Here is a 14,056-nt window from a genome sequence, read left to right as displayed (position 1 = left end):
AAAAAAGGTAACAGATAATATTCCAATTATCGGTTGACCTACTTAAAAAATATCTTGTAAACAAGCGAAGGATTCGTAGATAAATAAAGAAAAAAAAGATACAACTCCGATTGGTGGCGGAAATCGGAACTATCAAAACCCGTTTGTTGGAGGACGATATTTTCGCTTTCGAAAAATCAACGATTCCATTAAATTAAACTCAATATTAATATTACACACTTAAAATGAAATACGGGAATAAATATAAAATCAAAAGTAAATATCAATATCTCCTTTGTTTACGAAATAGAAAATGCAACTACGTCATTTCGTGTCGTCATTGCCATCGATAAACATGGCGTGCTTGTTGTTTACAATGAACTCCGTCGTCGAAATCGACAGATTCGAATAGGAGAGAACGAAAGTGGTTAGATTTGCCGTTAGAATATCGATGAGAGAAAATGCCCTGGTATTTTCCCTGGTCGGAGGGGGTGAAGAAGAGAGCGTGTCGCTATTTATTGCAACGTTACATGGGAAAATATTTACAAGAGAAATTGTCTTTGGATCAGTTATCGGTCGATTTGTATTCGGGAAAGGGTAACATCAGAGATGTCTACCTGGACGTTGCCGTAAGTAATTCTTTAATGTCATTACGCGGCTCGAATCCTTCTCCGTTGCTTTACCCGATCCATTTAAACCTCGTGAACTTTTTTCCTTTGTTTAGTATCCTTTTGTTCTAAATGACGTTTCCAGTCCGTCGCCCGTCGTCCTCCTTTACGTAATTTTCTTGTTTGGGTAATTGAAGCGGAGTTCACTTTCATGGCGATTTGATTCGAATTTTTTACCATTTTTCTTCATCCGAAACTAGTCGAGAATTATTTATAGCCTGTGACCTTGTACCTTTTTTCGAGGACGTTTAGTAATGATGGGGTTTAATGTAAACAATTGATTTTAGATAGGAGAGGGAAAGAAAGACACTTGGTGATTCCTATTAAGGTGAATTGGTTAAGTTTTGCAGATTGGACCTCGTCGGTGATTCTGGGGTTTGTGGATGTCGGATGCTGTGCCTCGACTTTACAAATTCTACTTGCTGTGGTTTATCTAGTGGCTGAAGTGTTTTGAGAAATGTTATGTTCCTTATGCATATGAAAGGAATTTAACAATACCGACAGGCTCATTTTTTCTCTTTGGTTTTGAGTTGGAGAGAGAGATAAAGCAATCTGCAACACCTAAAGATTCTCATTAACCTTCAGGGCCAAGTGGTTCTGTTTCCTGAACACTGGGAGTTCAGTCATGGGTTCGCACTGCACCAGGACGGACTGGCCATATGGAGTTTTCTCCATGTCTGTAACACTTGAATAGGGGCCGTTTACTCTTAAAAGACCTCCCAGAAGACATCCCCAGGCAGATTGCCCAAGTGTTGCATTGCTGTAACTTAACTAAATAAACAAACAAACATTAAGCTTTAGAAGTGTAGCTTTTAGTGTTGCATTTTGGTTCACATTAGTGGGGGTAGTGTTTATGGTAGGCAGATGTCCTGCTATAAAGCTTTGATTCTACTTGCATGTTCCCAGTGGCGGCGATGAGTGATGGTGGCAAACGTTTGGCAACAAAAATATAGAAGTTTATTACATTGAAAATGGTAGTGTTGTTAGCAATGCAAAAAAGTCAATTGGAGGTGCTACTATATCAGCCAGTTATATGCACTGTCATACTGCTGGGTATTTAGTAGATTCTATTATTCTGATTTCTGATGTCAGGTATGTACAGTACTGTCACTTTATTGGCTACTGAAAGTGGTGACTTTTAGCGGTAGTGGGAAATATTCAATTCGGTGAAATTTTCCTTGTGTGGTGAGCTGCAATTGTTTCTATAGTAACATCTGCTATTGCCATTGGAAACATGCAAGTAGAATTAACTTCCTTACGAAGTTTACTTTACCTGAGAGAGGAAGTGCCGTGAGAAAAACTAAAATCCTATGTTGCTTTCAATTATGATTCAAAAAGTAAGATGACATAAAAGTGTAATCTTGTAAATTACATACTCGCCAACCTTTAGAATGGGGAATAGCTGGGATGTTGGTAGAAAAATACTGATTTTTGAATAAAAATATTGACAGCATAAAAGACAAAAAAAATTATTTATTAACACTGATATTGAATAATGCTTTTATTAAAATACCTTTAATAAACAAAATTAATTATATATCTGCATATGATATCTTATAAAGCTATTGCCATAAATTCTGTCAAGAGAATGGCAATAGCTTTATACTTTTTAACATCACAATTTAAAATGATCAGGTATTTTATGGGACACATCATAAATCTAGGTGTGCATCTTGATACGTCATGAGTCTTGTTATTGCCTGATGAGTGCCTCTTGTTTATCTTTGTGTACTATTTTGCTTTCTTAATAATCTCTTTTGTTACACTGTACTTATGACAGTTGCTATCAGTCAGTTTATTGACTTTCACTGCAATTATTAAGGACAATGTTTGCTGGTTTAATTTATTTCCTATCTCTGTCTTATCATACTGAATATCTTTTCCTTTTGCTACAGATCAATGCATGGGAGGCCCTGCAATGCTGTATGGGAAAATCGTCATCAGATTTTCTATTTTACAAAGATTACAAATTTTTGTAAAATTCCACAAATCTCAAAGAACTATCTTGTTTTTTTTCTTGAGAAAGCCTGTATATGGCCTGTATATTCTTAAGTGATGAATCAGATGTTTAGATGTTTCTTCTTTTTGGGCAGAGAAACTAGCGCTGCTCAATAATTTGGTCTAACTGTAAAAATAAACTAAACTCATTTCCTTCTGTTGATGAATCGGTCATAACTGACTTATCTCACATTTAAAGTTACCATATTTAAGCTCAAATTTTTACACATAAAAATATCAATCTTGGTTCTTTCTCAATTGAACGAATCTGAGAATGTTCTTGTGGTTCACTTTAGTCCTTCATAATAAAATGCATACAATGTCTTCAGCATATACGTGGTATGATCCTAAAGTTCGGGGACTGCAGTAATCTATGACAACAAAAGCATGTATTTGAAGTTACAGCGTATGAAATGGATTCTACCAAACCACCCCTATGTGTTCAGGTTGGTTTCACCCATGCCATGTGATTAAACCGCGAGCGTTGCTGTTTTTTTCCAGAGATAGTTACCTTTGTTCTGCGATGTAATAAAAATGAAGTTTCAAGAACAGTGCTGCAACATTAAATCTTGTCAGTGTTTAGATAAAACACCTATGGAGACTTTAATTGCTAAGAAAGGTGTACGGTGATTCTACCATGGCAAAATTGAAGGTGCATCGGCATTTTAAAGAGGGCTAAGAATCCATTGCAGACGATGAATGCTCTGGCTGACCTTTGACTTCACGGAATAAGGAAAATGTTGAGTTGGTCTCTCAATGTATTTGCAAAGATCGTCACCAAACCCTTGAAAAATCGCTGTGGTTACTCACTTATCAAAGACTAGTTGACAGTGTATTTCAACAGAATATCTTAACATGCACTGAATGTCTCAGCACGTTGTCCCTCTGCTTTTGACTTCTGAACAAAAGGAAGAACGAATGAGAATATCGGGTGACAAAGCCTTTTTTGAATCACGTCATAACAGACGATGAAACGTGGTGTTATTTATTTCATATCCAATCAAAATGTGCTTCTTCAACATGGAAATCACTTTCCTCACTGTAATCGAAGAAATTCCAGGAGGATCAGAGCAAACGGAAAGACATGATGCAGGTATTTTTTGATTCTCAAGGAATTGTTCATTCAGAATTTATTCCCGAAGGCAGGACAGTAACAAGGAGCATTATCTAGACATTTTGAATCTAAACACAGATCTGGCGAAGTGGAGACTGGTACTGTACCTTCTGCATGACAATGCACCTGCACATTGATCCCAAATGGTCACACGGTTTCTCGCCAAAACTCAAATTAATGTGCTTCCACACCCTGCCTATTCACTGGACTTAGCCCCGTGTGATTTTTATTTGTTTCCATCAATGAAAAAGCATTTGCAGGGATGCAGTTTTGTGTCATCAGATGAGGTGAGAGCAGCATCGTAGGAGGCCTTACAAGAGGTTTCAAAAAATGGCTTCCAGCAGTGCTTCCAAAAGTTATACGAGTGCTGGCAAAAGTATATCGTCGCTCAAGGTGATTACTTTGAAGGTGGTTGTGCATCGGCAATATAAACTTTTTAAGGTAAGGAATTTTATGCCAAGTCCCCGAACTTTTGGATTGTACTATGTATATTGATATTAGATTCATTAAATAAAGCGTTTATGTGATAATATCAAATTATGTAAAAAATACTGAAAAAACGAAAAAGCAGCTTGTGCATTGACGAAGCATACAAAACACTATTAGTCAGCACCAAGCACTGATGGTTAGCAACTATGAAATTATGAGGGTTTGGATATGGCTTTAGTAAATTGAATGGTGTTCTGGAAATTCTAGCATAAGTTAAAGCTAGACAGACAACTATTGGATGATGGATACAAACTGTCAACCCTCAGAAGTTGATATAATAGTTGTAATTTATATCAATTACTTAAAATTTTGATTTATGTTAATAGGTCTTTGTGTTTTGATTTGCATAGACTTATAATCTAATAACAGAATTCAAATTTTTTTAATATTAATACAATGCTAATGTCAATAAAGTTTATTCATTATGTTTATTCTCTCAAAATAACAATCAAAGCACATTTAAGTTGTAGAACCCGACATTATGTCAAGTATTAAGTTGTGCATTAATGTAAATCAGTAGTCAGCTATTGGACAAGTAAAATAAAATGAGGGTACAGTGTAAAAATCTCATGCAATAATACACTTATCACTGAAGTTCAGTCACTTAACATTGGAAAATTCCATTTCTTATTATAACGGCTCTATACATATTTCAGAGTGGATGACATCAGACTTGTGAAAGATTTAAGCAGTACTGATGCAAGAAAATTGTCAGTGCTGCAGTAAAATATGGGTAAAGATGACAAGCTTACTGATCAGTGGGTAAGTAAATTGGTCATTCAGAAACATGATGATGACTCTTTCCAGTGTTATATTGTTTGAGACTTGAACATGATCTATTCTACAGTTCAAGGTATAAAATACTACAAGGAAACTGGAGACCATTGTCCCAGAAAGAATTCTGAACAACTTTACCTGTTTCATCGATATATTGCCAAGAACAGATCTTACAATATGTGCTGGAGAAAGGTTTAGGAAAGATATGTCTGAAATAATGATTTGCCACTATATCCTGAGTTTCAGATATGGATTCTTTAAAGCAAGGAGAGAACCTTTTCTAAGTCAAATGAATAAATGACAATGTAGTAGCATGGGCCAGAGCTTGTTTAAACTGGACATCTCAGTGGAAACATGTTTTGTGATCTGATGAATTAATCTTTGAGATACAATATAGTGATATTGGATGAAAAGTCATTTGAAGAAAAGAGAAAGCCAACAAACTTTCCTGTTACAAATGAATGATGGAAAAATCAACTTCTATGACGATGTAGGGCTGCTGCTATGCAACCCCATACCATCACAGAGGAGTTGGCAGCCTACATTTTAGTATCAAACAATAAAGGCAGACAACTACATACATATTCTGTTCCAGCATCTAAGTATATCCCAATGAAAATGTTTAGCAGGAGATCAAATATTTTCCAACAATTTGATAATACAAGACAGATAATGCAAGATTTTGTTATTTTGACAGTATGTGTACTGTCAAAATAACAAAATCTTTGCTACAGAATAAGTGTGTTTACATTCTCCCATTGCTGGGCTTGCTGTAGGCAAGGAGGATGCCTACAGAAAGCCCAGATTTCTCACCCATCAAGAATAGTTGGTAAATTCTCAAATGTAAGATTGCTCAGAATTGTCTTTAGCAAACAGCATAAATATTTGAAGTAGAAGTGGGAGAAAATCCCTGTGGAAACACTAGACCGTCTGATTTCTTCAGTACCAAAACAACTTTTAACTGTTATCAGACAAAAAGTTGATGTTATCTCTTGGTAATATGCTGTGAATGAACCTTTTTGACACTTATTGTGCTATGTGAGTTACTTGTGATAATTTTTTCCTTCTGTGTTGAGTTGTGCAGTAGTAAGACACTACTTCATTATCTTCATTGATATTATTAATTACAATAAACTGAAATTCTGACATCTACATCTGCCCTGACTTTTCTTTCATGGAGGTTATACTACAAAAGAAAAGTCATTGACATTTGTGAAACCTGGTGAATGAACTTAATTAACATTACCATCGTATTTGATATTTTGTGTTATTATTAAGAAAAACATATTGCGTTCCTTATGAAAAATAGTTCCATTAGACATGTCATCACACTAGATAAAGAAAGTGTAGAACTTTTTATTTACACTTTATCTGGGTTGATTTTTATACATGCCTTCAAATTCTTGTCTATAAAATGTATGTATAAAACTAGTGATTGCCTCTCTTATTTTTTTCATAAAGTGATTAATGGGAGAATAATTTTCAAAAAACTTCAATGCTAGTATTCATTTTGTGAGGTATTCTAGATATGGTTTCCTTTGTTTCAAAGTGATGTCTATGTATCCGTAGAGTGTTACTAGGTCATTACTATAATTACTGTCATTTTTTTTTATAATTCTTTCATGTGAATTAAAGAGATATCTCTGAGACTAAAGTGCATGTACAGTACAAAAGTCCTATTTGTGGCTTACTGGCACATAATTGTCTCTCTTAGTGGGTGTGAGCTCATTTCTATTATTATGCAAGATACAGTGGAACCTTGCTTAACGAGCATAATGAGTTACAGAGTCTTACTCGTAATGAGAAACACTCGTTAAGCGAAACAATTTTCCCCATAGAAATTAATGTAAAATACGATAATGCGTTCCATGCCAAAAAAATACTCAAATGTTCTATGTATAACGTTTATAAAAAAAATTGTACAATATACACTGTTAAGGAGCGTCAATCATAATCATCTTTTCTTTTAGTGCAGAATGAACCATCCTGGAATGAGAATTCGATTTGCAGAACCAAAAAAAAAATCACAGCTAATATGTTTGATAAGCACTCCAAACGATATGCCAAATTCTTAGGTTATGTAAAGACTATAATTAAATATTAATTAATAGAAATTAATTAATTTGACTAGAGATAGGCAGTTATGTTTCCATCTCGTATTAAATTTAATAATTATAAATAGTTAATTTTTAATTCAGACATTTCTAAAATTTAATTTGGAATTGGTCATTAAATTTAATGACCCAAGGATTTGGCATATCATTTGGCGTGTTTATTATATAACAGGCTATGGTTATTGATGTTTATAAGTAATATGTGTAAACACAAGTTTGGAAAAATATGTGATCACAAGCGACACTAAGATGCTAGCAGAACGAGTGCTAAACACACTGGTAGAGCATGCTGCGTGCGCACGATTCGGGACTTCCCCTCTCCTCATCGCTCGTTAAGCGAGGCAAATTTTTACAATTTGTTTTGCTCGTTATGTATAATACTCGTTGTGCGAGGTGCTTGTTAAGCAAAGTTCCACTGTATATAACAGTTAAACAGTCATAAGATTAGTTAGTAAACATTTGCAAAAGGATTTCTTAATTTCTTATATTTCATCTCTGAAATTATTAGCATTTGTTTCATAAGGAAAAAAGTGAAATTTATCTTCTATAATAAATATTAAGTATAAATTTCCTTGTATTTTATGTAGCTTACTTATTAGCAGGAAACTAATGATATGATAAAGATTGATAAATATCCTCTTAATAAACATTCATAGAAGGAAATGGTAAGTCAAAATTCAGAGTAGACTTATTTTGAAATAAATCTATTTTGAAGTTTTACTTACCGCTTTCCAATCGGTCACGTTTATTCCTTAAATATTTGAAATTTTGATATTGTTTCTAAAAAAATAAATGAACAAAAATTACTGTTTATTTTGCTAAGTTACACTTCTAATAAATGAAATGGTTTTAGCTAAATACTGATTTGTTCTCAGCTTTAAATTCGACAGGTTAGAATGCTGTAGAACACATTTAAAATTAAGAATAAAACATATCTACTACAAGAAAAACTACTTTGTTAAGAGTCAACAATGCTTTTATTTATTTTTTCTTTCTGTTACAAGTATTAGTCAGCATTTTATGCTTCTTGTGTTTGAAATTTTTGAAGGAGGAATATGGTAAGTCCTCGGTTAATGTCATCAATAGGTTCTTGGAAACTCTGACTTTAAGCAAAATGATCTGTAATGTAACCAGTTTTAACACACTCTAAATGATGTAAACAAGATATAATTCAGTCATTATTATTCTAATTATAGATCATGTTTGCTTCCTTTACCATTTATTTTTCTTCTCATAGAATTTATAGTTTGTAAAGAAAAGGCAACAACAATGATTGTAAATGATTAAAAATGTACAGTACTGTACTTTATCTTTCCTTGACGATGTGAAGTGACGATTTGCTGTATTCTATTACATAACATGCACATTAAAAGGAAAGGCAATAGGTGTGTATATAATGTTTAGTCTGGAAGAGGGAGAGAGAATGAGACAATAGCAAAACTTATGAGAGAAATAATAATAGACAGAACTGATCTTCCTTTTTGGGTTGCATAATTGGTTGCATTGTCTAGGCCAGGGGTAAGCAGCATATGACATACCAAGTGCAGCACACACAACAGTTTTTCATAGATGCAGCAGGTTCTAGGCTCATAACAAAAAGAAAAATTGAACAGTGAAAAGTAAATCAGTAAATCCCAGTTATGTGATCACCTTGTCTCTGTATGCTACAAGATGGATCCCTCCATATTAATCATCTCATTGTAGAAGTGGCAGTAGTGTAATAATCAAAATGTAAACATCTGTTAACAATTGTCTTCAGATCTAAATTTATAATAATTAAGAAAGAGTACTGTTTTTGTGAACTATTTCTTGTGGAAGCACTCCTGAAGTTATAGTGAATGGACCAATGTGGAAGTATTTCAAACTCATCATCTATAAGCTGAATCATTAACTGATTTAATCAGCTAAGAATAGTCATTCCAAAAGAATGAAGAGACTTAAATAAACATTGTGGCAACCATTTAGAGATAGAAACTATATAATAATTTATCATTTTGTTTTTATCAATCATTATATAATATAAAAAAATCACTTTAGTTATTAGTGATATAATAAATTTGTTTAAAAACATAATATTTTATGAATTAGAAGTTATCACAGATTCTATCTAAAATTATCAGCAGCGCCTGTTAAGATTCACATACATCTTATAAGTTAAATGAATTAAATATTCATTCAACATATTGATAGAAGGTCAACTTAAAACAAGAAGTGTTTGAATCTTAGGAATTTTTTTTGTTTTATCTATCAGTATCTGTTTGTTTATTCAAAATTTAAAGAAAATCCTATAGATATCATATGTAATAAAGATGTATTGGATTTGGTGTTGATTTTCTTCATCTTAGTACAGTAGACCTTTGAGATTTGGATGGGTGAGGCAGTTGACATTAGCCCACCCTTCTGAGGGACCGTGGATGAGTTTTGTAGGTGATCTGTCCTGGATATGTAAGATCCTGCTTTTTCCACTGGGCCGAACACTCTCTTAGTGCCAACAGGGTAGAAATATTAAAAATGAAAAAATAAAAATATAGTAAATCTTTTCTAAACTGAGATTACATTTTAGTTATAGAATGTAATCTTAGCTTATGACGTTGAGCTTATAGTAAATTTGACAGCTTAATAATGAGAATTAGTTAGATCTGTGAATCTCAAAGCATGGTCTGCAGATTGATCCAGTTGTTTTTGTAAAATTCAATTTTATGCCATTTAGTCAGAGGAAAGAATATTTTTATGCATCACTTATTTTTTATATTAGATCACCAGATAGGTAAATATATAGCATATATCTATTGATAAGATGATTTTCACAGAATATGTAGTAGTCTGTGTAGATATATGTGATTTGTCTGTGATGCTGTTTAAGTAACTTCAAGAAACTTTGAATTAGGTCATGTCAAATGGAGTATGTTTGTATTTTTATTATAGTTATAAAATTGAAGTAATGGTTTAGATATGTCATTTCTCCAGTTTGGAGGAAAAATAGATAAATTTTAGCTTTTTTTATTTTCTTGGGAGTGGTGCCAAACTCTTATTATTCTTCCTATTATTCTGATAATGATTAATGCACGTGGTTAATGTAGTTAATATGTATAATTTGTAAAAAGAATATAAATGTTATCATGTCTACGGATTTAAATGCAGTTAACACAAAGGCTACTTAGGCAGAATAATTGTGATAAGTGTAACATCTTTTAGTTATTTCAGAGCTTATGTATTTTTTCATACTTTTAAATGATTTCACAAAGATATGATTTGAGATATTCAAATTTTTATTAATGATTAATTAGAGGAAAGTAATCAACAAAGTGGCCAATATTTGTTATTTTCGACAGCATTGTTTAATATGTTGTTTCTTCTTGATCTTACTTCACTAATGAATTATAGGTATTAGTAAGAAAACATAGAGAAGTATCGTGGATAATTTTTTTTTGAGAGGGCTTAATTTGTGGTTTTCCTGTTAAAGAGGCTTTTTTAGCCTAGAATTTCTGTGTGTATGTGATGAAGTAGATCTGAAGTGGTCTTGGAAAATAGAACCATAAACAATTTGCAGTTCTATTTTCTAATCTACTTCATCACATCTGCGAGTTTTATGCACTTATTCATTACTTTGACTTTGGTGTTAGTCTGCTTTGTGACCAGAGAAGAATCACTCCTGCATTCTACATTAACCTAACTCTATAAAGTCAGTTCAGATACAAATCCTGTAAAATATACCATCTGCTCTCTAGATTTAGTGGTGTATGTCAGTGATGATGATCTATAAATCAACAAATTCTAGGTTTGTTTATTTCTTGACCACCAACACTTTACAGATGGCTGCCCACATGTCAGTGGCTATTATAAATTTCTATCTCAGCAATATGCTAGACACTCTCAGCACTTTCAACTTATATTGCAATCTGATGCTTGTATGTGATGTTATCTACACCTGTAATACAATGAAAACTGAATGAAAGTGTATCGCCTTAATATGAGTTCAAAGAATATAGAATAAACTTATAATATTACAGTTTTTTCTGTTGAGATTAATTAAAGTTCTATTATTGTTTTTAAATTGAATTTAGATTGTTCCTTATTATCACTATTCAGAATATTTTAGATAAATTTTGACTACCTTTAAGAGTTTATATAAAATAACATACTTAATTCAAGGAATCTCCTCACAGAAATCTAAAATCTAGAAATTACAAAACGAATTATTGAAATTTGATGAACATATAAAAATTATTCATTAAAAATTGGTTCTAAATATTAAGCCATGTATGTGGTGATGATATCATCATTATTCAGACAAGTTATGTGGTTAATTAACCAAGCCTGTAATGTAAATGAAGGGGAAAACATTCACTGGCTTGGATAAACAGAACTAGACACCTTAGCAATGAATAATTACATTTAAACAAACATTTATGTCTCTTAACAAGTTGTCAACTTACAAATCCAAGTCATTCCAACATTAGAATGATAAGACGTTACAATAAAATGTTTGAGAGAGATGGGCTTGTAACCTGGTGGTGATGACCCAGTAAGAACCAAAAACATTTGTTCAAATATTCTAGGCAAATGCATGTAATTTTGCTTATTAGTAATGTTACACTTGCTTAATGTTGAATAGAATATCGTGTTTATTGAAATATGAAACAGGCAAAATTACAGAAATTCTCTCATTCTTCCAAATCAAAAGGCAGAAATAGTTTTGTACTTTTCGACTAATTCTGCTTTGTTACAAAAATATACAAAATTATTTTCTTTACTGAATTTTAATTTAATTTAATTTAATTTAAAAATTTCTAAAAAGAGAAATGTGAGAAGTATTGAAAGAGAATATTTAAACTATTTAATACTTAAATTATTGAATTTGTCTAAAGGTGAAAGCAGATCATTTACAATTTTTTCTTTCATTTTAATAATCAGTTTTCTTAAAATTTCTCCTGTAGATTAGACATTAATTTCAAAGCAGGTCTATTTTGTATATTAATTAGTATCAGAAGCTGATTGCATTAAGTATTAAAAAATGAAAGGTAGATTTTTGTTTTCTAAGTATGACAATGAAAAATCATGAATGTTGAATTAAATAATATAAATATTGATAGTTTAAATCCATTTTACAAGTGTACTTCAATCCAAAAATACATTTAATAAGTCAAAATCTCTCATACAAATGAAGTTTTGTATTATTTCTTACAGTCAACATTTGTACCTTGTTAGTCTAGTGCCCACCAGTGGCCAAGTGGATAAAGCCACTGGTCACTGATAGATGGTCACGGGTTTGCACCTTCCAATATGCTGGCCTTGTGGAAGTTTCTTGGTTTTCTCCGTACGTCTAACACCTAAGTAAGGGCAAGTTTCACATAGAAAGTGTAACTGGGAGGCACCCCTTTGTCAGATTGCCTAAGTATTGCATTGCCTTCTTCCATCAGTCTAGTTCAATCCATTCTAGTGTAACCCAGTCACCCTATTCATGTTTGCCTTATAACATTAAAGTGCTACAAAACAAATATGTATTTATCTAGTAATGATTCTAAATAAAATGATATAAAATTATTGAATAGTTTATTCATTAATATAAATATGCTATCAATTTTTACTCTCCCAACTCTGTTATACATAACAGAGGAAAAGTATTGTGATTGGTCAAAAGATGACCCCCAAGATTTTTACATTTTTGGACTTGGGACATTGAAATGTTGAGAAATCAAAAAAAATATTTCAGGGGTTTTTCTGTACGTACGGATGTTAGTGTGTGTGTATGGGTGTCGATGGCATGATTTTGTTTATCCTTTTGAAGCTTAATAACTCCTGTGCTTTTTGTTGAAAATTTCTGAAATTTCACAGGGAGGTTTGTATATTAGGGGGATTGATGCTATTAAATTGTGGTGGTATTAGGGGGTGGGGAGATAAAGGGAGTTGTGTCATATCTTGAGTAGTGTTGGACTTAATGGCATTTTTACTTGTTATTAACATTTAAAACTTTTTATAAAACCCATCCCTACCCTCAGAATTAAGCTTTTTGACATTTTATAATAGTTAAAAGGTAAAAATTATAAAAGTTTTTTAAAAGTAGAATATCGTGACATATGGTGCCATCAAATGCTGCTGGGAAATTTAAGCAACTCATTGCTGGATTTTTTTTATTTATTTAATGATAAGAAACTTAAATTTAATTAAGAAAATGAGCAAAATAGAGTAAAATAATTACTGATATCACTGATAAAGGATCTGCAACGTAGAGATGAAGTCGGCATACTCTGAAACTAGAACTTTATCATCAGATCTAGAAATCTGAAGATGGGATGGAGAAGTCCCAAAAGCATCTAATCCAATAAAATTTTGGCTCCATTTATCAGTTTAGAGATAAAATTTGCTAAACTATTCAATGTAATAGAACAAATGACACTTCTACTAATGGACAAATGAAAGAAACAAAAAACATGGAGACTAGAACCTACAAGCTATTTAATCAGTCTTGTGATTAGAATATTTTGTTCTTGTAAATATATTTTGTGCTTGTTGTATTGAATCATGTCTCTCCAAAAGTCTTAAAAATACTATATTAAAGTACAGGTTTTTCACTTCTTACCAAAAGAAACATTTATATTACATTTGTATCATATTTCTAATGTAAAGATTAAATTTGGAGAGCCTGTCTCTGTCTGGAGTCTAGTCTGAATGATCCTACTGGTCTATATATAGATCTGGATATTTAATTATATAAGAATTGTTTTTGATTTATCTTATTAAAAAGCATTCCTCTATTGATTCATTTTGCTTAAACTGAATTTTGACATAAATTTTCAATTATTTATTTCAAAATCCAGAATGTGAAGATTTGTAATTTATAGTTTCCACACATCATAATTAAATCCAAATACTTTGCAATTTTTTTAAGAAAAAATGAATGATAAAATGAAAATAAT

The 14,056-nt window shown here is 32.1% G+C and overlaps 1 protein-coding gene across 1 annotated transcript in view; it reads left to right on the top strand.

Moving 5' to 3' along the window:
• Positions 1 to 300: 300 nt before the first annotated feature.
• Positions 301 to 14,056, top strand: part of Atg2 (Autophagy-related 2) — a 43,063-nt gene continuing 29,307 nt past the window's right edge. The window contains 1 exon segment of the mRNA XM_067273963.1: positions 301 to 608. Coding sequence (XP_067130064.1) covers positions 441 to 608 — 168 coding nt within the window. The 5' untranslated portion in view covers positions 301 to 440.

This window comes from Centruroides vittatus, unplaced genomic scaffold (genome assembly GCF_030686945.1).
Source record: "Centruroides vittatus isolate TY-2023 unplaced genomic scaffold, ASM3068694v2 contig_502, whole genome shotgun sequence".
Taxonomy (NCBI): Eukaryota; Metazoa; Arthropoda; class Arachnida; order Scorpiones; family Buthidae; genus Centruroides; species Centruroides vittatus.
The sequence above is the reverse complement of the archived record's forward strand: the minus strand, read 5'-3'. Positions and strand labels throughout refer to the sequence as shown.